This window comes from Nematocida major (genome assembly GCF_021653875.1).
Source record: "Nematocida major strain JUm2507 chromosome Unknown 2438, whole genome shotgun sequence".
NCBI classification, from domain to species: Eukaryota; Fungi; Microsporidia; genus Nematocida; species Nematocida major.
Window position 1 is genome coordinate 214,607 of NW_025952955.1, and position 22,926 is coordinate 237,532.

The 22,926-nt window shown below is 53.0% G+C and overlaps 13 protein-coding genes across 13 annotated transcripts; 4 read left to right on the forward strand and 9 right to left on the reverse strand.

The window, feature by feature from the left end:
- Positions 1–124: 124 nt before the first annotated feature.
- On the reverse strand, positions 125–5,782 carry NEMAJ01_0433 (uncharacterized protein; the record flags this gene model as incomplete). Its single annotated transcript, XM_047914271.1, has 1 exon — positions 125–5,782. One exon carries the CDS (start codon positions 5,780–5,782, stop codon positions 125–127), a length of 5,658 nt encoding a protein of 1,885 aa, XP_047770228.1.
- A 14-nt stretch (positions 5,783–5,796) lies between these two features.
- On the forward strand, positions 5,797–6,960 carry NEMAJ01_0434 (uncharacterized protein; the record flags this gene model as incomplete). The annotated part of the gene is made up of 1 exon (XM_047914272.1): positions 5,797–6,960. The coding sequence occupies one exon, from the start codon at positions 5,797–5,799 to the stop codon at positions 6,958–6,960; it is 1,164 nt and encodes a 387-aa protein (XP_047770229.1).
- Positions 6,961–7,135: 175 nt separating this feature from the next.
- On the reverse strand, positions 7,136–7,378 carry NEMAJ01_0292 (tubulin-specific chaperone A; the record flags this gene model as incomplete). Its single annotated transcript, XM_047914130.1, has 1 exon — positions 7,136–7,378. The coding sequence occupies one exon, from the start codon at positions 7,376–7,378 to the stop codon at positions 7,136–7,138; it is 243 nt and encodes an 80-aa protein (XP_047770087.1).
- Positions 7,379–7,770: 392 nt separating this feature from the next.
- Positions 7,771–9,102, reverse strand: NEMAJ01_0435 (26S proteasome regulatory subunit T1; the record flags this gene model as incomplete). Its single annotated transcript, XM_047914273.1, has 1 exon — positions 7,771–9,102. One exon carries the CDS (start codon positions 9,100–9,102, stop codon positions 7,771–7,773), a length of 1,332 nt encoding a protein of 443 aa, XP_047770230.1.
- A 30-nt stretch (positions 9,103–9,132) lies between these two features.
- Positions 9,133–11,490, forward strand: NEMAJ01_0436 (ubiquitin-protein ligase E3 A; the record flags this gene model as incomplete). Its single annotated transcript, XM_047914274.1, has 1 exon — positions 9,133–11,490. The coding sequence occupies one exon, from the start codon at positions 9,133–9,135 to the stop codon at positions 11,488–11,490; it is 2,358 nt and encodes a 785-aa protein (XP_047770231.1).
- Positions 11,491–11,930: 440 nt separating this feature from the next.
- On the forward strand, positions 11,931–12,248 carry NEMAJ01_0437 (uncharacterized protein; the record flags this gene model as incomplete). The annotated part of the gene is made up of 1 exon (XM_047914275.1): positions 11,931–12,248. The coding sequence occupies one exon, from the start codon at positions 11,931–11,933 to the stop codon at positions 12,246–12,248; it is 318 nt and encodes a 105-aa protein (XP_047770232.1).
- A 174-nt stretch (positions 12,249–12,422) lies between these two features.
- On the reverse strand, positions 12,423–14,966 carry NEMAJ01_0438 (uncharacterized protein; the record flags this gene model as incomplete). Its single annotated transcript, XM_047914276.1, has 1 exon — positions 12,423–14,966. One exon carries the CDS (start codon positions 14,964–14,966, stop codon positions 12,423–12,425), a length of 2,544 nt encoding a protein of 847 aa, XP_047770233.1.
- Positions 14,967–15,003: 37 nt separating this feature from the next.
- Positions 15,004–15,492, reverse strand: NEMAJ01_0439 (large subunit ribosomal protein L12e; the record flags this gene model as incomplete). The annotated part of the gene is made up of 1 exon (XM_047914277.1): positions 15,004–15,492. The coding sequence occupies one exon, from the start codon at positions 15,490–15,492 to the stop codon at positions 15,004–15,006; it is 489 nt and encodes a 162-aa protein (XP_047770234.1).
- Positions 15,493–15,530: 38 nt separating this feature from the next.
- On the forward strand, positions 15,531–18,416 carry NEMAJ01_0440 (exportin-1; the record flags this gene model as incomplete). The annotated part of the gene is made up of 1 exon (XM_047914278.1): positions 15,531–18,416. One exon carries the CDS (start codon positions 15,531–15,533, stop codon positions 18,414–18,416), a length of 2,886 nt encoding a protein of 961 aa, XP_047770235.1.
- Positions 18,341–18,667, reverse strand: NEMAJ01_0441 (uncharacterized protein; the record flags this gene model as incomplete). The annotated part of the gene is made up of 1 exon (XM_047914279.1): positions 18,341–18,667. The coding sequence occupies one exon, from the start codon at positions 18,665–18,667 to the stop codon at positions 18,341–18,343; it is 327 nt and encodes a 108-aa protein (XP_047770236.1).
- A 23-nt stretch (positions 18,668–18,690) lies between these two features.
- On the reverse strand, positions 18,691–19,569 carry NEMAJ01_0442 (uncharacterized protein; the record flags this gene model as incomplete). The annotated part of the gene is made up of 1 exon (XM_047914280.1): positions 18,691–19,569. One exon carries the CDS (start codon positions 19,567–19,569, stop codon positions 18,691–18,693), a length of 879 nt encoding a protein of 292 aa, XP_047770237.1.
- A 90-nt stretch (positions 19,570–19,659) lies between these two features.
- NEMAJ01_0443 (uncharacterized protein) lies at positions 19,660–20,628 on the reverse strand (the record flags this gene model as incomplete). Its single annotated transcript, XM_047914281.1, has 1 exon — positions 19,660–20,628. The coding sequence occupies one exon, from the start codon at positions 20,626–20,628 to the stop codon at positions 19,660–19,662; it is 969 nt and encodes a 322-aa protein (XP_047770238.1).
- A 368-nt stretch (positions 20,629–20,996) lies between these two features.
- NEMAJ01_0444 (ATP-binding cassette, subfamily B (MDR/TAP), member 7) lies at positions 20,997–22,772 on the reverse strand (the record flags this gene model as incomplete). The annotated part of the gene is made up of 1 exon (XM_047914282.1): positions 20,997–22,772. One exon carries the CDS (start codon positions 22,770–22,772, stop codon positions 20,997–20,999), a length of 1,776 nt encoding a protein of 591 aa, XP_047770239.1.
- Positions 22,773–22,926: the final 154 nt, after the last annotated feature.

Sequence of the window (22,926 nt, forward strand, 5' to 3'; positions counted from 1 at the left end):
CCCTGCGGGGGCACGGGCAAGGGCACGTGCAACAAAGAAAAACTGCCATGTGCATTGCTTAATGTGTGATGCCAATACAAGCCGCTCCAAGCGGCTTCAAACTGTGCGCTGTCCAAAGAGCATGTCACCAAAAAGGCATCCATCCAAAATACATTTGGGATATAGCTTCTATGGAGGTGGCCCTTCTGTATATGTCCTTCAGCGCGGCCTCTCTCTCAAACTGGGGCACGCCCAACTTCCTGCCGATCTCTGCGCACACGTCCTCGTGTGTCAGCTTTCGAAAATGCGCTCTTTTGGAAAAAAGAAGAGCCAGCATGCTTTCTATTAGCACAAAGTCTTCTCTGTACTGCCTGAATATGCGCATCCCGACACAGACCAGTCTTTCCATGGCATCTGGGCCAATCGCAGAGAGAATCATCGGCGTGAGCCGCATCGGAACTCTTTCCTGGTACTTTGTCCGCATGCTGAGGGTGTCGAACGCGTCCACATAGTCGATGTGCATTGCCGACGCGTCGGACAGAATCAAAATGTTCCCGGGGTGCCGGTCTCCCACGCCAAGGGCGTACGCCACAAGGCTATTGTACAAGTACGTCCTAGAAAACTGCCGCGCCCTTTCCATGTACGAGTGCACAGTGGGCGTGTGCTTGCATATCCAGTGCGCAATTTCCTTCGCTGTAAAGTCTGTCACCTTTCGGTAGATTTCGAGCTTTTCTGCCTCTTTCAGGTCGTTGTAGTTCGCGCACAGCTTCCGCACCTCTTCTCTCTCCCGCCTTTCCAAAGACCTGCCCTTTATGCCGCGCTCTGCCTCCTTGTCTCGTCTGATCTCCAAAATGCACTCTTTCAGCGACTGGCTGTTGCACACATACTTGGCCACAAGAATGCTTCCGCGCAGTATCTCGTACGCATCTGGAACCAGCGCGCCAAGAACCCTGGACATGCGCGCCACCGCCCTTTCCACCTCTGCGTCTTTCTCCAGCTTGACCAAGTACTCTCGGCAAATCCCGTCTTCTCCCGTGAATTTGATGATTCGGGGGCTTTTCAGCGAATAAACAATAGGCACGCTTTTCTCCACCTTGAAAATCTTTGTTCCCTCTCCAGGAAGATACCCGTCCGCAAATATCCTTTTTGCTCTTTTGTTCAGCACGATTTTGGCTTCTCTTGTCTGCAAAAGCATGTTCACCAGCACGCCTATTCGGTTTCTGCACAGTATTTTCCAGGCTTCTGTTTTCTGCGGAGCCTCCGCAAAGTCCTGCATTTCTGCGTACGCCTTCTTCACCATGCTGTCCGACGCGGTTTTTTCCCGGTACTTTGGCGTCTTTAGAAGCCCCTTGTTTTTTTCTAGCAGGCTTCCCAGGCACGCGCTCAGATTTCGGCACTCAGCGTCCTTCCTGGGGTTCTCCAGCCCTGCCTGCCGCAGCGTGGGCGCTTCAGGCCTTGCATATCTTTTTTCTCGGAGCTTTAGATGCGGCAGCTTTCCTAGCAAGAACTCTCCTGGCGTCTGCGCAATCTCCTGCATCGCGTCTGCATACTCTTTTCCTGCCTGCATTGCAGCGCACACAGCCAGCGGGCTGCCTGCAGGAGGCCCGCTCCTATGGACTGCCCACGTAAACACCCCCCAGCCCGGGCTGCAGCTTATCATTCTTTTCATTGCAAGCAGCGCATACTTTGGATGCATGCTTTCCAGGCGAGCCACCTCATGCATGCTCTCAAACAAGTGCAACGGATTTATCGTTTCAATCACTTCCTCTATGCCGCAGGGCGCCTCCTCCTCCGGGGGTATATCGTTGATCACGCGCAAAAGCATCACTGCATCATCTCTTTCATTTCCACACGCAACTATTTCTTTGAGTATTTCAACTTTTTCCTTCAGCCCCGCCTTTGCGATGCGCAGCTTTCCCCAGCGAGCCAGCGCGCTGCGCCGCTCTTTCTCAATGGCTCCTGCCAGGCCTGCGTCGGCAAATCCGCAAAGAAACGTGTCCAGCGCGGCATTGCACTCGTCTGCGCTCCCATAGCTGTCTGTGCATGCCTTTGCCACCACTCTGGCGCAGTACTGCAGGCTCTCTCCAGACTCGGCCTCCATGAAGAGCCTAACCAGCCTTGCGTCGCGGAGCTCAACCGCCCGCCTCAGCAGGCCCTCTAGCGGCAGCTTTCGCTGCGGGATAAACGGGGAAAGAAGCGAGCAGGGCTGTATCGCAGCCGCCAGAATTTCGTTTCCTATGCGCTGCTTATACTCCTGGCATGTTCTCTGCACGCTCAAGTCTGCGCCTCTCTGCTCCTCTGGGAGCTTCCTGGTGCTTTTCAGAACGCTTTCTGCCACCTTATTGGTTTTGGCCATGATCCTTAGCCACCCCGGCGTGATTTTGCCATGCAGCTCGTGTGTAAGCGACAAGTTCAGAGCCCCAACCGCCCTGAGCATGCCTGCAGCCGAAGAGCGGTAAACAGCCAGAAGCTCTGGCACATGCGGGGCATCCCAGGTGCTCAGCAGAGAAGCAGCAGCGCTCACTGCCTTCTCTAAGCTGCCCAGCATGCACGCCTCTTTCAGCGCCTCTTCCGAGCAGTCTGCAAGCGGGCCGGCGTCGCTGTCGTTGTTTTTCAAATACATCTGGAAAATGTCTGCCTCCTCAGGGTCATGCTTCTGCAGATACTTCAGCTTGGCAATGTTCTCAGCTGGCGCCAAGTTTCCTGCATACAGGTATCTTCGCTCTGGGGCGATGTACTTCAGCATATGCTCGATTTCCAGCGAGCCCATAGACTCCCTTATCACATACTCTATTCCCTCCTGCAGCACCCCTTTCATTTTCTGCGTGCTGTCCAGCAACAGCGCCACCTCGCCCAGCGCGCCCAGCATGTTTCTTTTCAGAGTGCGGGGCATCTCCCTGAGCGCGGTGTCGAGCGCAATTGGGAACAGGTCCAGAAGCAGCTCGGGCGACGCCTCCGCGCTATTTGCAAACGCTGCAAGCAAAGGGCTGGGCGACTCCTTCAGAAAAAACAGCATAATTCCCTTGGGGTTTCGGGCTGCGCCGAGCTGCTCGGCATGCTCCTGAACCAGCATATACCGGCTTGAGTTTATAAGCACGCTCTCCTCCTGCCGGAGCAGCTGGACAACTTCGGTTTTAACTGCAGGCCGGAGGCTGTCTGCAAGCGGGATATTCACCATCTCGGGAACTTCTTGTGGGCCCTGCATCTTGTAGAGAATAGGCAGGAAAAACGGCGCGGTCTTTCTGTTTACTCGCCTCTTGATTTCCTCCTGTATCCTCTCGGGGTCCATGCACGTGCTTGCAAACAGGCCCGCCACGGAAGCAAACAGCTCTTTTTCCACCCCGTCCCTTTCTATTTTCTTCAGAATGGCCTCGACTGTGCGCTCCGCTGCTGTGCTGCACAGCCGCGCCTCTGCCGTCTTTAGGGATATGTACTGCTTGTGCGTGTTGCGCTCCAGCTTGATCATGGAGCTGTACTTTTCGTCAAGGCGCTCGATTCGCCTAGCCAGCTTATGCGGCTCTTTGCATAAAAGAAGCAGCATTTCCGTCATTGTAAGATAGTCTGCCGTAAGAGCCGGAGGGGCTCTTTCTGTGAAGGCAAGCACGTCCTTCCATCCGTCTGGGTATATCGACAGAAGCGCAGCCAGAATGCGCGGCTGTGTGTGCTGCAGCCGCTGAATTACATATTTAAACAGCCCGTGCCTGTCTTTGGCGCTGAACGAGGCGCTGGACGCTGCACCCGCCGACAGCACCGAAAGAAGGCTTGCGTCCTGGTGCGCCTCCATCACGTGCATAACGCACAGGAGGATCCTATCTGTAATGTTTGGCATGCGCTTGGCCTCTTGTGCGCACTGCGGGACTCCGGCCTGCTCTGAGGCGGCGTTTTGTGCCTGCAGGACCTGCAAATTGTGCAGCGCAGTGTTGCAAGACATAATGGTGCACCGCACTGTGCTGTGCCTTCTGATGTGCTCTATCGAGCCTGTGCATGCTATTAGGTATTTCTCCGAGTAGGCGCACAGCGCCTCCAGGTAGCTGTTCAGCGAGACCACAAGCTCCTTTTCTCTGTAAAGCCACATTGCAACCTCGTTCGTGAATATGCCGCAGTATCTAGCGTCTGGCGCAACCTCCTTTTCTATTCCACATCGCAGTATGCGGAACGAGTATGTGTAGTCTTTCACCTCTCGCCGGGCTATGCTCTCGCAGATCGCCATGTGCACGCCCATGTATGCATGCTTCATCTCTTGCGGAAACATGTGCACGCCCCAGTAGAAAAGCTTTGTCCCCTTTTTGAACTCTCTGTCTCTCTTTATGCTCTGCTGTATCTCGTGCAGGGCGATTTTTTCCGGCGTGTTCTGCGCCTTCAGTATCCGGTAGTGCTGCTCAATGCATTTCTTTGTTTTTTCTGTGTCTATGCGCAGAAGCCTAGGAAGCCTCTCCATTTCCACTATTTCCGCCATCTTCTCTGCAAAAAGCACCTGCTTGCTCTTTTCCGATGCCCGGTCTAGGCGCGCCTCCAGCGCCTCCACCACCTTCTGCTTTGCGCATATGCTGAGCGTGTGCGCTTTCTGCACGAGCCTGGAGAGCTCTTCCGGCGCAGCAGCGAGCACGGCGTCCAGGAGCCTGCTGCAGTATATGGCCTGCTCCCTCTCTGATAGAAAGTCGGGCTCTACTGTGTGGAAGTACGCGCTTGGCTTTTCCTCGGACAAAATCCGCCTGGAAAAGGCCTCCTGCAGGCCCGCTGAGCGCATCCAGGCCTGCGCGACATCGAGAGCGCCGCCCTCTCTGCTCAAAAGAAGCACCTCTATCAGGCTTGCAGCGGTCTCCACGTCCACCAGCGACGCGTCAAGCTCCTTTATAATGGCCAGCGCATGCCCACATACCTGCCCTCTTTTGGCAACTATCCTGACCGCCGCCCTCCCTATGCTTTCTTTTTTCGGCCCTGCGGCCATCCTGAACACCTTCTCCAGAGACGGGAAAATGCCTGGCCAGACGCATGCCCCGTGCAGCACTGCAAGCTCCTCGATGAACGCGCTGCCAATGTCCCCTGAGCAGTACAAAAGCCCCATCGCCAGAACGTACAGCGAAACATAGAACCCTCTGTGCCGGTTCAGCTTTTTCAGCGACTGCCTGGCGTCCTTGCCCAGCAGATGGTCTTTGGCTGCCCCCACCGCGCTGCACAGCCCCACGTCCAGGGCGCTGCACGCCAGCGCCGCCATGCAAATGGCCCCATATAAATGCTCTCTTTTGTAAAAAGACGCCAGCGCGCTTATCATGCCAGAGGAGCTGAGCCGGCTCAAAATGCCCCCAATCAGCTGCACAGACTGGATCTTGTGCACGTTGTAGTAGTACGGAAGCAGCGCCACAAGCGCGCCAAACACAGGGCTGGACACCGCGACCTTCTTGGCAATGCACGAGAGCACCTCCATCGATGTCTCGTCTTTTGACTTTAGATATTTTCTTGTTTCTTTTACAAGCACAGACTCCTCTTGCTCGAGGAGCAAAGACGCGACTATCTCTGCGCTGTCCGGGAGTTCTTCTACGATCCCCAAAAACACTTTGTAGTGCTGGGACGTTGCCGCCCTTTTGTTTGCAACAACCTTCATAATGAGGCTTTTAAGGACTTCAAACCCTGGTGTCTTATCTTTATCTTTCAATATGCACAGAGCCATCCATATTTCGTCCTTTGTGGAGAACTCTATCTCGCTGGCGAGAAGGCAGCAGTAGTAGTCCTGCGCCTCAGCCTTCTCTTTGACCAGCTCACTAACAACCCTCTTTATGCTGCAAAGTTTATTAAGTTCATTCATTGAAAAATTTTAGCATGCATACAGAGACAGAAAACAGCGCAAAGTATGACAAAAAACACAGAGTAATTGCCACAAACATGCCGTTCAACGTCGCCGACCAGCAGATTCTAAAGCACTTCAGGGGAGCCGTTTCCATTGAGAGGCATCGAAAAGGGGGGGTGGCCACCGGGGCCGTTTTTATACAGTGCGAGAACGCTGTTGATGTCAGCCGATTCATAAAGACTTTGGACAAGTCGCGCCTGTGCGGAAGAGAGATCCGGGTGGCGCAGCTGCACGATCGAGAAGTTTTCAAGGCCCGGCAGAAGACCGGGGCTCTGGACGAGGAAGAGAACGAAAACGAGAACGAGAGCGGAAAAAGGAGCGAAGATGACGAAAACGCCCGAGGGCGCAAAAGGAGATTGGAGTTCGATAGCATGCAGAAGAGAAGGATGCCAGACGGCGAGGAAGAGCGGACTCTTTTCATCACGAACATTTCGTTCAAGGACACGGAGGAGCAGCTCGTTGAGGTCTTCTCAGAGCACGGAGAAATTGAGCAGTGCACCCTGGTGCAGAACAAGGAAACAGGCGTGCCAACGGGAAGGGCGTTTGTTCTCTACAAAAACAAGGAAAGCTGCAAGGCTGCGCTCAAGCAGCCAATCTCGCTGAACGGGCGGAGTTTGGTTGTGCTGAAGTATATTTCCCCGGAGATTCTGAAGCAGAAGGAGGCCCAGCAGAAAGAGAAGGACTACCAAAGAGAAAAAACAATAAAAGACAGAAAAGAGGGCAAGCTAGAGCCCAGAGACCCTAGCAAGCTGAGCACGTGCAGGGTGCACATCTCGCACATGGACAAGAAGCACACAAGAAAGTCTATCTCCAAGGTGATCGAAGAGCACTTCCTGGAGAAGCACGAAAAGAAGCTGAAGCTTAGAGGAGTGAACCTGACTGCAAACTCTTCAAAGAGAAACCCTGGATACTGCTTTGTCACGTTCAAGTTCCCTGAAGACGCCGAGACGTTCATACAGGAGCAGAACAGGATGAGGCGGAAGATTGGGCCTAGGATGGTCGCCGAGTACGCAATGGAGAGCAAAGAGTTCCTGGAAAAGGGGATAAAGAAGAAGCCGTCTAAGATAGAGAGGGTGGAAAAGAGAAACAAGAAGCTCATGAGAGAAAAAAAGCCCGAAGCATCCCAGGAGGAGTAGCTCCGGCTTAGACTAAGCCATAAATAATAAACATAGTTGGTTTTCTTGTAGCACAGGCCTGGTGGCTTTTCTGCTTGCAGAGCCTTTGCCGGGCGCAATGGAATGTGGGCGCGCTTTAAACAGCATGTGTTGGTTTTTATTTAAACAGGCCGGGCGCTTGCGAGGCTGCCTATGCCTATTCTGATGACAGTGCCTCCAGCTCCTTCAACGTCTTTTTTAGAATCTCCTCTGTGCTCTTGATGACCTTCTGTGTCTCCTCGCGCCTTTCTAAGATTGACCTTAGCGTGTATTTGTTGTCCTCTTGTTTCTGCGCCTCGGCCTCCTCTTTGCTCTGCTGCAGCAGCTCCTGCTCGTACATTTCAAGATCCTTCTTCAGCCTTTTTACAGACTGCTCCTTTATTTTGAGTGCACGCTCCATAAAAAATGTGCGAAAAATCCTCAAATATATGCACAAACTTAGACGTCCAGTGGGCCCTGGCCTGGACGCGTGCATGCTGAGCTGCATTTGCGTTTGTTTTGGCTCTGCGGCAGTGCCTCACCCAGAGCCCTTGATGGAGTTTGCAGTGCGGCAGACTTCTGCACAGACTTGCTGGCTTTGCTGTGTCTGGGCATGCAGAGCTAGAAAAATAAAGCGTGCTGCCTAAGCAAAAACAGAACAGAATAAAAATTCATTCTTCCGTAATCTATTTCAGCAGAAGCGAGCAGAAAGAAAGAAAAGAGAAAAAAGGAGAAGTATTTGCCCTGGAACCTCTTTAAAAAGAGGATGCTTGGCCTTGCAAAATAAACTGCTGTATGCACACAGTCTTTATTCTAGTTGTACGTGAGGTATCTGGGTGTCGAGGAGAACTTAGCATATCCCTTGATCACCTTCTCCACGGCCATTAAAAAGTCTTTTTCGGTTGCCACCTTTCTTCTCTCTCGGATGGCAAACATGCCCGCCTCTGTGCACACGCTGCGCAGCTCGGCTCCGGTCGCGCTGGGACATAGCCTGGCAATCAGCTCGTACCGGATGTTCTTTTCCACACTCATGGGCTTTGTGTGTATCTTGAGAATGGCCGTGCGCCCGGCCAGGTCCGGAAGCGAAAACTCCACCTTCCGATCAAGCCTTCCCGGCCTAAGCAAGGCAGGGTCAAGCGTGTCTGGCCTGTTCGTGGCCATGAGCACCTTTATGTTTCCCCTTGACTCAAACCCGTCCAGCTGGTTGATCAGCTCCAGCATGGTTCTCTGCACCTCGTTGTTTCCTCCGTCGAATCGCGTGCTTCCGAACGCATCCACCTCGTCAAAGAAGATAATACATGCCTTCTTGGACTTCGCCAGCTCAAACAGCTCGCGGACCATTCGGGCGCCCTCCCCCACGTACTTCTGGACCAGCTCCGAGCCAATCACGCGGATGAAGGTGGCGTTTGCCTTGTTTGCAACCGCCCTGGCGCACAGCGTCTTCCCTGTCCCGGGAGGCCCGTACAGAAGGACCCCCTTTGGCGGGTCAATCCCCAGCTTGATAAACTTCTCTGGGTTTATCAGAGGAAGCTCCACAACTTCCTTGATTTTTTCAATCTGCTCGGCACAGCCCCCTATTTCCGAATATGTTACATCAGGCTTCTCCTCGATCTGCATAAGAGTGACCGCGTTGTCTATTTTGGCAGGAAGCGGCAGCATGATCTGATACTTCACTCTGTCCACGCCCACGCGGATCCCCTCTGAAATCTCTTCCTTGGTGACAGACTTGGCCCTGCCCACTACAAACTTTGCAATCTGCTTGATGTTGATCATGTACCTGTCGTTTCCAACAGGGTCTTCCATGACCTTGCAGCACCGCGCCACCTGCAGAGTCTTCTCGGTCTTTGACCTTTGCGAGTCGCTGGACAAGTTCCACAGCATGGGGGGCGCCAGCCCTGTCTCAACCTCCCGGAGCCCCAGCTTGGCGCTCACTCTGTGGTACAGCCCCTTGATTTCGCTTTCCAAGTCCACTATTTTATTTGTGTAATAGCTCTTCCCATAATTTGTGATCAGCTCGACCTCGCCTTCTGTCAGCGTCTCTTGCGCGTCCTTCATAAAAATAAAAACAAACGAAAAGAAGTAGAAGTGCAAATTAATTCGGCAAATAGGAATCCACCAATCGCCAAAGAAAATATCATAAGCCATATTTATACATAAAATAAAGGAGACTTATTTATGGGGCAAGAAAAAAGAATTCAAATGCAAGAAACACTAGAAAGACTAAAAAAGCAAATAGTTCACGGATGTGGCGGAGCACTATGCACGGGTATATTCTGCAAGCTGTCAGACATAGAAGGAATATCAGATGAAATAGCTGCGCTCCTCCTGGAGTACAATGACTACTTTACATGCGAGTCTCTGTACTTTGTGCAAGGAAGGGCTGCGCACGAAATTGAAATAGAAGAAAAAAACACGGCTAAGCTAGGGCTGCACCCGAATATGAGCACGGCGCTGCTTCCGCAGATGAAGGGGGCGGCTGAGCGGCAGAGAAGCCGCGGACACGCTTCGGGCCACTCCCAGGGGTGCATTGATGTGGCCAAGAAAGTTCTGAAGTACTTCTATTTGTCGATCCGCGGGAGCGGGCACATGTCGCACAACTCCAGCCCTTTTATAAGAGGCATGGATTTCTCATGGGTTGACGGGAAAAGAGGCACATTAAAACCTTACTTTGACGAAAACTCAAAAAAAGAATATTTGAAAATGGAGCTGGCGCGGATAATACATAAAAAAAAGTCCAAAGCAACAGCAATCATGCTACAGGGTCTTTTCTACCACGAGCTGAACCGGCTGAAGACATCGTATTCTCTGAACGCCACCGTGCGTGCGGTCAAGCTTTTTAACTCGGTGAAGGAGTGTGTTAAGTTTGAAAAGAAGTACTTCATCAGATTCCTGGAGGCGGTTGAAAAGCTGTGCGAGGTTTCCAAGGCCGAAGAGCTTCTGTGCATGGAGGGGTGCAACAAGCTTCCGGGCGGGCTCAGCTACAAAAAGTCGCCAGACTGCGGGTTTAAAGAGCACGAGGAGTTTCCCACCCCCCGAAAGTACATTCCAAAGAAAGCCGCGGGCGGCCGGATGCTGGAGACGTGCCCGATGTGCAGCGGGTCTTTGGAGGACTGCGAGTACACCCACTGCGACTCTCTGTGCTTCGGGTCGGACAGCCTCTGTGTGAACGAGCTGATCGACTTGATAAAAAGCCTGATTATTGTGATAGACAACACAAGCGTGGTAAACATGCGCGAGGGCACGCTTCTTTTGGCAATCCTTAAGTGTCTGAAGGGCCTGTATGCGTTTTCTGTCCAAACCGGGGTTATCCACCACTCAATATTTGTGAACAAGCGGTTTTCGCGGCTTCTCAACTACAAGGCCGAGGTTCGATACCACAAGGAGGGCGGGCACAGCATTTTTGACTTTCCGTTCATTTTGGACATGGCGGCAAAGTCAGACCTCATCCAGATCGAAAACACCGACCGGATGAAAACAGAGCTGCAGGACGCGTTCTTTCGGTCTATGTTCGAGGGGCGGATTCCGCCGTATCTGAACCTGGAGATCGGAAGAGGGTCCGTTGTGCAGGACTCGATCAAGCTGCTTGAGTCGCTGGAGGCGGGAATGGCGTGGAAGCAGCTCAAAATCAAATTCCAGGGAGAGGACGGGGTTGACTCAGGAGGCATAAAGAAGGAGTTTTTCCAAATACTCAGCCAGAAGACGCTTGGCGAGTGGGACATCTTCACAGAGAACGAGGGCTGCCTGTGGTTCAAAGCATTCACGCCCGAGGAGATAGAAAAGAGAAAGAGCCAGTACAAAATCCTGGGCAGCATTTTGGGGCTGTCTGCGTACAACGGGGCGGTTCTGTGCTTCTACTTCCCGCAGGTGTTTTACAAAAGGCTTCTCGGGTATTCCGGCACTGTAGAGGACTTGAAAAAAGTCGAGCCAAAAATATACCAGACGCTCATGAACATGAAGAAAATGTCTGCCGAAGAGGTGTCCTTGCTTGGGCTGGAGTTTATGTACAACGGGATGATGCGCGAAGTGAACGCGAACAACCTGGACGAGTTCACAGAGGCCTACTGCAAGGAAATACTAGAGACCCGCCTGGAGCCTGCCTTTAAGCTGATAAAGGACGGGCTGTGGTCGATATGCGGTGACACTTTTGTGCGGTCTCTTCTTCCGTGCGAGCTGAGCATACTGATTGGCGGAATGGAGTGCACAAACATGGAGGAGCTGGAGAAGTACACGGTATACAACGGGTACAGGAGAGACTCCGCCCTCATCCAGTCTTTTTGGGAAATATTCCGGCAGTACGACATGCACATGCAAAAGAAGTTCCTGCGCTTTGTGACGGGAACGGACAGAGCGCCTTCTGGAGGGCTTAGCAGAATGGCGCTCGTGTTTATGAGAAACGGCGGAGACACGGAGCGGCTGCCCTCGTCGCAGACGTGCTTTAACACATTTCTTATCCCAGAGTATGCGAACAAGGAAAAGCTCAAGGAAAAGCTTGACCTTGCAATAAGCAACACTGAGGGGTTTTTCCTTTTATGAGGGCGTTGAGAAGGCGCCGAGTAGAACCGCTGGAGTTCATTTTGAAAAAGGCCAGCTCTATTAATTGGTATTTAGGCTATTTATTATTAAGCAAGAAGAATTTCCGAATTAAACGCCAGCAAAATCTCAACAAATAGTACAATAAAAGCAAAAATTATGGAGCAGTCGCGTGCGACGGTTTGTTTACTTGTTTTTGCCCTGCATCTGGCAGCATCCCATTCCCTGCTCGGACAGAAAGTATGGGGCCAAGGCTTGGGCGTGCGGGTGTGCTTCACTTCGGTAACAGCTGCGCATAAAGACAGCCCAAGAGAGCAGAGCGCCCTGCAGAAACAGGCGCCGGCTGCCCGCACGCACTCGCTGTCGCCGGCAGCAGCAAGAGCCGTCTGCGCAGCCTCCGCAGGCCTTTCAAGAGCTATAAAGAGAGAAGGCAAAATTTGCATATGGGATTCACCAGAAAAAAAGACCAGACAAAAGGAAAAATATGCAAGGAAAGGATAAAGTCCTTGGAGTTTGTGGAGGAAGACCGAGAGGCGTACCTTAATTCCATGAAAAAAAGGCGGGTGACCGCAAAAAAGAAAAGGCATCTAATGCGAGAGGAGGAGAAGAAAGAGGCAAAAAGAGAGAAGCGGAGAGAGCAGAAAAAGAGAGAGCTCGAAAGAGCAGACCTTGCACAGAAGGTTTTAGAGTCCACACAGGGAGAAAAGGAAGAGGTGCGGATGGTGATAGGAAGCTCAATTGTGACAATCAAGGAGCTGTAGGACACAAGGCAAAGCGCGCGCCAAGAAGATGCAGCGGCCGCTGGGCAGAGAGAAAAGGCTCCATGTGCGGAGGCAAGAAATAAAGTGTACGAATTGGGAAAGCTGCTTGGCGCGGATATGCATATATTTTTAATTACGAAGGCGCGCAGGCGCCAAACGCCTTGGGCGCTCCTGCTACACTGTATTTACCATTATGGAAAGGCCTTCTGGGCTTTGCACGCTTTTGTAAACAACGGTTTCTAGCGGGCGCACATGCGTGATTTTCATTCCTATTATGCAGACTATGCTGGCATACCTTGAGTGGTTTTGTACAAATATCACCGAGCCCTCGCCGTGCCTGCTTGCCCGGACCACTGCAGCGCTCGAGTACCACCAGACGCTATCGCCCCTCCGCTCCTGTGTGAGCGCATCCGCGCTTCCTTGGGCTCCGCCCAGCGAGGCCATCCGAATGAACGCGTCAAGCTCGGCCGCCTTAGACTCAAAAAGGCAGTGGCTCTTCAGGGCGTGCAGAGACCTCCAGGAGCCTAAAAGCAGGGCGCGGTTCGGGAGCTTTTTTTCCAGAGGCAGCTGCTTGACCACCACTGCGTGCTCCAGGTGTATTATAATAAGGGGGGACACGCCTGCGTAGTTTGGGAGAAGCTCTAAAGCAGGCCCCACGCCATCTGCGCAGAAGGGCCTAAGCATGTGCAGAATCCTGCTTTTTCGGTAGAAGTAGTGCCGTATCAGCATTTCCTTCGCGGAGCACGCCTGCCCTGCTCGGCTGTGCGATATAATCTGGCACACGCCGGCCTCTATGCTGCTCACTGCGCTCTGCGGCTCAGGGACCGGGTCATCTGTGCCTTCGCGCGTCACCCGCCTGCGCTTCACCCGCACAGTGAGCCTTCCTTCCTGGTTTGGGCTTGCAGCATGCCCGCACAGCACCTCCACCCGCCGGTAGGAGCCGATGATCCGGCACTTGATGTCCGCATTTTTCCCTACTCGGTACTGCACGCGGGGCTTTTCCTGCAGCGTGTACTTGTGCGGCGTTTTTATTTTGATCCGCCGGCCAAGAAAGTCCGTGCCGTAGAAAGCCTGCTTTTTTACAGACTTATACCCCCTTCCGTCGGCAGAGATCAAAAGCCCCTTTTCTTTTGAAGCAACGCCCTTTGTGGATATTTTGGTCATCCCGTGCAAAGAAACTTCCCTGCTGTAGCGCACGCGCGGCCGGACAAACTCCGTCGGCAAAACCCGGATTTTTCTGTCTATAGGAATCGCCAGCGTGCCATTCTCCATTTCAAGCGTTACTCTGGAAATGTGCACAATCCGGTCCTCGCCTGTCACGTTCTTAAACGCCAGCCGAATTTTTTTGCTCTTCAGCAGCATCTGCCTCGAGTCTACTTCCAGCACGGCCCGGCACTCTCCAGGCACGTCCGGGATCTGAAGCGTGAAAACAGCGCGCTCCCCAGAGTGCAGGGCGTCTTTCTCCTCCACCAGGCGCTGCACATATCTGATGCGCGCCTGCTCCAAGTGGCTGGATTTTTTTCTTTTCGCCACGCACTCGCCTCTTTTTATGCTTCTCTGCACGCGCACGGGCATGCGGGCTTTTGCAGAGATGCAGACGCGCGCCTTCTGTGCCGTGCAGTACTTCATGATTGCAGGGAGGTCTTCTACCCAGCTTTCGGCCAAGCACTCCGCCATGTGCGTTTCCTCGCCCAGAATGGAAGCAGCCGCAACCGCGCGCTTCGCCAAATCCCTTTTGATCTCCGGAGACGCAGAAAAAGCCTCTGCGCTGGTGTACATGAGCAAAGCACCGCGCAAAAACACTTCCCGGCTGCTCTCGGGCAAAGCCGCATCCCCGGCGAATTCAGATAGAATTCTGCCCGAGTCCATCAGAAGAAGGGCGCGCCGCGCATCGCACATCTGCAGCTGCTCAAACACGCGGAGCAAAAGAAGATTCAGCGCCACGCGAACCGCCGGCTCTTCCCCGCACTCCAGCTGCAGAGCCTGCTCCACCATGGCGTGTATGCAGCGCCCCCTCCCCTCTTCGCTTGTGTGGCTCAGGCTTCTGTACAGCAGGATCGAATATCTCACCATGTCCGGAAACGCCCATCCGGAAACCACGCGAAAGTCTTCGTCCAGCGGAACGCCCATTGACACTTTCCCGCACATCCCCATCTCGGTAATTGCAGGATGCACTCGGCCTGTGCTTAGCACCCCCAGAAAAGACGCAAGCTTTTGAGGGTCGCACAGCCCCAGAAAGAACTGCTTTTCCAGTATTTCCTGCGCGTCCGTGAACAGCGCCTTTCCAAGCGCCCATATCCCAGACAGGGAGAACGCGCCCCCAATCTTTTCCTTTGCAACTCTGTCTATAAACACGCGTATTTCTTTTTCTATGCTCTGCACGCACACGGTCTCGGAAACCGTGATGTCTCCGGCCTCGCCCTCCCTGGAGATCAAAAGAGGCACGTCCTCGATTCCCGTGCAGGAGTACGTGCAAACCTCCTCCCACAGCCCCTGCGCCAGGCAATCCGCCCCCTCTCTGTGCGCATACTCTGGGTCCAAGAGCGCACGCTGCAGGAACTCCCGAAGAAGGCCCTGCGCAGCCAGAGACATCTCCCCGGGGGCATACCTTCGGCTGGTAAAGTGTGCGTCCAGCACGCGGAGCAAGCTGTCTTCGGCTCCTTCTTTCTCCTGCAGCAGACAGACAACGTCGTCGCTCACAGTGTAAAGCACAGGCATTTTAAAATCTTTCATGTTTTTGTAGAAATTGAATTATTTATTCGTCGGCAATGGATATTTCTCCCTCTTTGATCTTTCTAGTGATTTCCTTGGGAGACTCTCCGTCAACCAGGCACCCAATGGACAGGCAGGTTCCAAGAATCTCCTTCACCGTGCCGGAAAGGTGTTTTGCGTAGGACTTTGATCTCTGCCTCTTTGCAATTTCAACAATGGCGTCAAGCGAGACAGATCCATTGTGCTGGACGTTTTTTTCCTTCTTTCTGTTTCTGGGGGGCTCCTTGAGCTCCTTCAGAATGAGAGCAGACGTGCCAGGCTCGGGGGTTATGTCCATCTGTCTTCCCTGGATCGTCAAAAGCACTCCTATTTTGTATCCCATGTACTCCTTTGTCTGCTTTGCAATGTTTTCTCCAACCTGCTTGGCGTTGAATCCCAGAGGACCCACCTTCTGTGCAAGAGAGGCACCTCCTGCTGGCTCGCCTCCGACTACTCTCAATCTAACGTACTTTACTTCCTCACTCTTATTCATCCGGGTATAAAAAAAATTAAAAATAAGTCTTTTTTTACATGGAGAAAATACTTGAGTCAACAGAAGAGTTCGACGTAGACCTTTTTGACAGCATAATCCAGGCATTTTACAACCCAATGGACAAAAACCACAAAAGAGCCGAAAGCGTGCTTCTCCAGTTCAGAGAGCATCCGGACAGCTGGGCGCGCACCGCGCCAATTATAAGCGAAAGCAAGGACCATCGCTCCAAGGTCTTTGCAGTGCAGGCCTTGGAGAGGGCGGTCAAGATCCGGTGGAGCATGCTGACAGAGGAGCAGCAGAAAGGAGCAAGAGAGTACGTGGTCGACCGGATTCTGGAATATTCCATGCAGACGTCCCCGGAGGGGAAGGTGCTTGTGAAGCAGTTCAACCAGGTGCTAATAGAGGTCATCAAAAGGGAGTGGCCCGAGAAGTGGCCGACTCTTGTGGGCGACCTGATGGACGCAAGCAAGGGAGACTGCGGGGTGTGTGCGAACAGCTTCAACCTGCTCGCGCACCTGTCCGACTCCATCTTCAACTTCAACGAGTCCATGATCAGCGAGAGAGTGGACGCGCTGCAGAGCCAGATGAGAAACGAGTTTCCTGCGCTGTACGAGATGGTGCTAAACGTGCTGGACAAGGTCAGTACTGGAGAGGCGTCGGTGCCGAACGACCTGATTGTTGCCAGCCTGAACCTGGTTGTGATTCTTGTTCCGCACCTGCCGCCGCCGTATCTGTTTGGATCTCCCCTCGTGGACGTGATTTCGCGGTACGTGGAGACGGAATTTGTGGTGCAGGCAATTCAGGTGCTGCGCGGCGTTTTGGCGCGCAGAGAGGACGCAGACGACCCGGAGGAGTTTTTATCCGCGCTGAAGCGGTCTTTCGTGACTGTTGGGGCATTTTTTGAAAAATACTGCCAGATGTTCAACGACACGCACAGCGGCGGGTTCAAGGAGCACTACGCGTCTTTCCTGCAGAAGGACGTGAACTTGGTTCGCGAGCTTGTGCTGTTCTACGGGCTTGTGTACAAGCATGCAAAGGAGCTGGAAAAAGCCGCGTGCAACACAATGATCCCGCTGGAGCTGATGCTGGAGATATCAAAGGTGACGTGCTTTGAGCTGTTCCGGCTGTGCCTGGAGTTCTGGTCCATGTTCATAAAAGAGCTTCTGCTGGAGTTTCCGTTTGTGCCTGCGCCCAGCAAAACGCCTGCAGGCCTCAGGCGGTCGTACTACATGGAGATCATGGGCGCGCTGGTGCCTGTTCTGGTGGCGCAGATGCAGAGGCCCCAGGAGGTCATCATCACCGAAAACGAGGACGGGGAGATTGTTTTGGAGAAGCTTGCAGACACAGAAAGCATTCAGCACCACAAGGACATGAACGAGCTGCTGTACAACATATCTGCAATGACTGTGGGCGGGCTCGGGCCGTACTTCTGCAGCGAAATAAACAAGCTGCGCGCAGGGAAGTGGACCAGAGACAGGCTGAACAAGGTGTGCTGGGCGGCCGGCAGCATCGCAGGGACTTCTTCTGCAGTTGGCGAGAAGGAGTTTTTGACGCAAAGCATCCAGGCGCTTCTGTCCATGTGCGAAGAGGCCGTCCAGGAGGGAGACAGGGCTGTGGTTGCGTCCTGCCTCATGTACATTCTGGTCAGAAACCCCGCGTACCTTAAAACATACCCGCTGCTGCTGGAGGCAATCTGCAACAAGATGGTCCAGTTTATACTCGACGTGGACCTGGTGGGGGTTTCGGAGATGGCGTGCGACACGCTTCTGAAGATCATGTCCTCGTGTGCGGACGTCCTCAGAAACCCGCTTGCCGCAGGAAAGGACCAGTACATCACGGAAGTAATCCCAAACATCCCGAAGCTTCTCCGCGTTCTGAAGCCGTACCTCGCAGAAGTTCTGTACGAGGCGCTTTCGCACCTGGCGGTCGACCACATAGGCGACCTCCTGCAGTACCCCACAATGTGCATATACACGCCCATGCTGGACACGCCAGAGGCTGTGCAGAGAATGGTGCAGGCTGTCCGCCTGATCAAGGTTGTGTGCAGCGTGGACATTTGCGAGGAGTTCGCCCGGGAGAGAGAGGAGGTTGTCGGGAAAACACTCGCGCAGCTGCACCTGGTGTACAACAACCTGGCAGGGCATGCAAGCAGCGGATCTCTTTTGCTGGACAAGGCCATTATGATTCTTCGAAAGGACTTTCTGTCGCTGTTCTGTACAATCTGCAGAAAGTTTTCGATCCGGTTTATCATGGGAGACTTCCTGGGCGTGTGCAGCCGTGTGATTATGCAGCCAGACAGCGCGTCAAGCGGGTGGAGCGTGGAAAGGCTCAATCTTCTGGCCGAGCTTTGCGGAAGAACAGTTGAAGGCGTGGCCCCCCTGGTGGACTCAGTCGCAAGCTGTGTGGCGCAGGAGGTGTTCTCGGCGCCGGAGGAGAAGGAGGAGGAGCTGAAAGCGTTCTACAGAATGATCTGCTCCTCGGTCCGAACAAACCCAGACGTAAGAAACCTGCAGATAATCGAGTGGCTGGCGGTTGGCGTCGGCAACACAAACCGAGAGGTCTACGAGGGGTGCATCGAAGCGCTGTGCAAGGTCATTGAGAGAACGTCGATCGACATCATACGGGAGGGCTTCCTGGGGCTGCTTGAGTGCATCCTGGGAACAGCCTTGGACAAGGACCACGAGGGCGGAATCAACGCGCTGCTGGTCTCGCTGTCTCTGCTGCTCCAGTACAGCATATGTGGCAAGTGTCCGGTGCAGGCCCAGGTCACGGAGGTCTTTGTGGCGAAGCTGCACGGCATTTTCCCACACATCAGCCAAAAGGACATCGAAGAGTTTATTTCGCGGTGCTACCGGGACGTAAACTCGCACCAGGGGCTGCTCACGAACATAAACGACTTCCGGGTAAAAATCAAAACCGTATAGCCTAAATGGTTCGAAATAAAAGCCGCTATCTTAACGTGTTTCTTTTCGCGCTCTGCCGTAAACGCGGCGCAGGCCTGGAATGGCTCTTGCCCTCGCGCCGCAATCCGCAGGCCCCACAAAGAAAAAGCTGGCTGCGAAGCCTTTTCTGGAAGCGCTTGGTTGCTTCGAGTCCGCGGCGCATGCATGCACGCCCATCCAAAAAGGCCGGTGTAAAATCCAAAAAGGCGCCCAGCCGCTGGGTTATGCCACATAGAAGCAAATGTACATAATCTTTTTATTCTACGCGCATGGCGTTCGCAGCTTTTAGTATATAGTGCACGGCCTCTGAAACGTGCGCGTGGGTGTCTTCCTGCATGCTCCAGCCCTTCAGCAGCGGCCGTATCTCGTGCATAAGCGCTTTAAGCCCTTCCCGTATGCTTGCGCATGCCTTTTCTTCGTCCAGGCTGCGCAGCGGCTGGCCAGAAGGCTCTGCCTGTGCTTCAAGCGCCACATACTCCTGGTGTATCCTGTCCAATCTTAATACAACGGCTTCTCTTACTCTTTCTTCGGACCAGCCCAAGACACTCTCCTCGCAAAGATACTCCCCCACCCTCCGGTCTGTCACCAACTTGCACTGCAGACAGAGCGCGTCTGAAGCTTCCCTTTCCCCGCGCTGAGACGCTTGCACAAATGCTTTGTCAAATGTTTCCGTTAGATTTGCGCGAATGTATGCGGATATTTCGCGCGTGGCCAAGCTCCGCAGCGCAAGGCTTTCCGGCGAGTGCTGGCGCTGTGTTTCTCCCCTCTTTGGGCGGTGCGCCTCGACAGAGCTTGCTCTGCTCCATCTGGCAAGCATGCTGCACACGCCCGAGAGCCCACTCGTGTGTACTGCTCTCTCCCTGCATGCGGGTCTCTTTGCTTCTTCTGTATACATTTTCAAAAGTCCTCTGTGCACTTTGCTGTACACGAGCTCGTTTTTTGCTAGGCAGATTTGCAGGGCGCAGCCTGACTGTTTCAGAACGCAGTTATATGCAGAAACTGCTTCACTGAATATCTGAAACACGTCCAAAGACATGCGCCCAATGGACAGAAGCGTGCATGCGTGCTCGAACGCTCTACTTTTTTCGCCCATACTTGCTTTTTTTTGCTTGTCGCCATGTTTTTGCACATGCATTAAATAAACAAGAATGATTTGCGCATATATTCAAATATAGAGCAAAAAGCTGCACACGCCTTTGCGGCGCAAGCAGCTCTTTCAGCGCGTCTAGTACAGCCCCATTGTGTGCATTATGTCCAGTATAAACTGCTCGCTCTTTGTTTCGCCAAAGTCTGGGCAGCCCGTAAGCAGCTGCAGCATGGTGTTTCGGAGCGTGTTTATGTCTCCGCCAGAAAGCCTCTCCTTTTTTATGTGAGACAGCGCATTTTCCAGCAGGCTCGTGTACTTGCTTCGGTAGGGCTCGGTTTTCCATCCGCTTCCCACAAAGGAAACTATCTGCTGTATGAACAGCATGAGCATTCTGTTGTTCAGATTGATCTCTGCGTCTGGCGGCAGCTTGTTTAGGAGGAACATGAACGCCTCTGGGTCGTTGGACTCTATCACATACGCAAAACACTCCTCTATGTCTGTTTCGAGCAGATGCGTAATTATGTCAAACGGCCCCTCCTCGATGTGGTTGTACTCGTGCAGCGCGTCTGCAATTCGATCGAGCGTCTCGTCTTTGCTCTCCGAGGCTGCGTCGTCCACGCTCTCCATGGATATCGGCATTGTCTTGATTCTGTCCAGCACCTGCAGGCGGATTTCGTTCATTCCGTTCTCAATAACAGGCACAATCCCCTCCACAATGGCGCTTTTCAGGGTCCGGCCTATGAAGTTCTGCAGCGCCTTGCCCTCTATGCTCGACTGGATTGCAGACGTGCACACGTTCGGAATGTTCCCCATTTTCTGGTCTATTTTTGTCCCTAGCGCCTTTTCTATTTTCTGCTGCAGCGGCCCCCGCACCTCTCTCTGTATTATGGTCTCGAACAGAGCCGCCACGTTTCTGTTCAGCTGCTCTGACACCGTGACCAGCAAGCGGTCCATCCTTTTCTGCTCCTTTTCTTCTCTTTCGTTCAGCATGCCCTCCAACTTCGTGTGTAGCCCTGCAAACTGCATGCTTATCTCCTGCGCAATTTTTACGGCCATTTGCTCGCTAGCAGACACTTTGGCATCTAGCTGTTCTTCTGAATGTATCATAATAAATTATTGCAAAAGAAAATAATGTGAAATATAGTGTGGATTGCGCGCGAAATGTGCGGGGCCAGCCTGCCTTGGCAGATGCACACGCCCTCTGGAGGGGGAAAGCGCGCCACCCCTCGCTGCGCCCGAGCAAGCCGCTCTCAGAGAGTCCGCACACGTGCGAAAAAATATGCCTCTGCAAACCCCATCCGCACAGGCCGCATAGAGGCATTGTTTATGCAAAGCCAGCAGCTTGCCTGTTTAAAAACACGCCGCAAGGCGCTTCTGTCGGAACGCGGGCCTTGCTCCCGGTGCCTTCGAAATATATGAAAGTAAAGCTGTTTATTATTGCGATGCAGGCCATTTCTTGTTTTTTGTGCTCTGGGCTATCCAATCCGGATTATCCTGTCCACGTACTCTGCAACCTGTGGGGAATGCGTTATTATTATCACGGTTTTTTCTGACTGCAGAATAGGCCTTATCACCTTCTCTTCGGTTATGCAGTCCAGCTTTGACGTGGCTTCGTCGAGTATGAGCGTGTTCTTTTCGCGCAGAAGAGACCTGGCCAAGCAGACCCGCTGTCTTTCTCCTCCAGACAGGTTTCTTCCGCTTGCCCCCACGTTGTACTCGTATCCCTCCTCCTTGGAGGATGCTATTTCGTCGATTTTTGTGCTTTTCAGAACGCTGCGCACCAGCTCTGGGCTTGGCGTGCTTCCATACTCTATGTTGTACCTCAGCGTGTTATTGAAGAGGCTGCTTTCCTGCGAGACAACGCTGATCCTTTGCGTAATTTCTTTCTTCGAAAGCTCCCGGATGTCCACGCCCTCCAGGATAATTTTGCCCGTGTACGGCTTTTGCTTCAGCAGCAGCGAAATAAGCGTGGTTTTTCCACACCCGCTTCTTCCAACAATGCACACCTTTTCTCCCCTGTACACCTTGCACGAGAAATTGCTCACAAGCCTTTTCGTGCTCCGGCCGTGCCAGCAGTTCACGTTCTTAAACTCCAGAGCCGGGATCTTCCCGCACTGCACCTCGTTTTCTTTTTCTAGCATAAGCTCCTGCGGGTCCGTGTCTGCAGCCTTCACAGGCGGCTCCCTGTTCTCGCGCAGCTCGTGGATGTACTCAATGTACGCCTCGCAGTCTATGTAGTACACGAATATGTCCTTGGTTGCCAGCGCAATTTCCATCAGGCTCCTGTCCAAGTCCTTGACATATTCCAGCAGCTTCACGGCGTTGCCCAGGTCTGCCTTCCCGCTGAGGTACAGATGCAGCATGAGAAGCATCTGCAGCACCGTGTATATGAACTTTTGCACTATGTTCAGAGCCGACACAATTCTCCGGTCTGTGAAGGACAGCTTCAGATACTGCGCCATGTACCCGCCAAACCGCTTGCTTTCCTGCTCCTCCGTGTTTCCCTCGATAATTGCGTCCCTGTTCCCGATGCACTCAAGTATTGCGTTGCTGTACAGGTCGTCGTATGTGTTTTTCAGAACCTTGTTCCTAATGCGGATCTTCAGCAGAAAGTAGCTCACCGCGACATATATGATGTTTGCTATGGTTATGACAAAAATGTACATTGCGCTCATCTGCAGAAGGCCCACGTGTATCAAAGCCATGCTCATTCCTCGGTAGGTAAGGACCACCAGAAGCTTCGTCAAAAGCTCCCGCATCCCTCGGATTCCCCGGTTCACCGTCCTGTTGATGCGCACAGAGGCTACGGGAAGCACGCTGTGTATTGTGCTGTTGAACAGCGCCAAAGAAATATTTTTTAGCGTGTGGTTAATAAACAGAAAAAATAGCAGCCCGTACACCTCGCGCATCACAGAAAACAGCGTGATGCACGCAGCCGTTCTAAGCATCGAGCGCATCAAAGCCTTGTCCTGTTGTATGAGCCTGGCCACCGCGTCGGCCTTGCACGATATGCTCATTACTTTTGTAGTGCAGGTCAGCATGCAGATTGAAACGCCCGATACAAGAAGAAATATAGCATATAAACGGCGCTCCCCGAAAGAAAAGCGAAACAAGTCTGTAATAATGCGCAGGCACCTGAGCACGCTCCTGTCCTTGGCATTTTTGCCTGGTTTTTTGCCTTTCCTCCCGGGCTCTTCAACACGCGAAAGTTTTTCTCCTTTCCCCACATGGACCGAGAAATCCTTTTCCATGGAGGAGTGCAAAGGATTTTACTTTATAAAAAGCGTGCGTGCTGCGGAGTCTGCCTGTGATGGTCTGATTTTACAGACCCGGTTAGCTCAGTCGGTAGAGCATTGGACTTTTAATCCAAGGGCCACGGGTTCGAGTCCCGTACTGGGTGCTTTT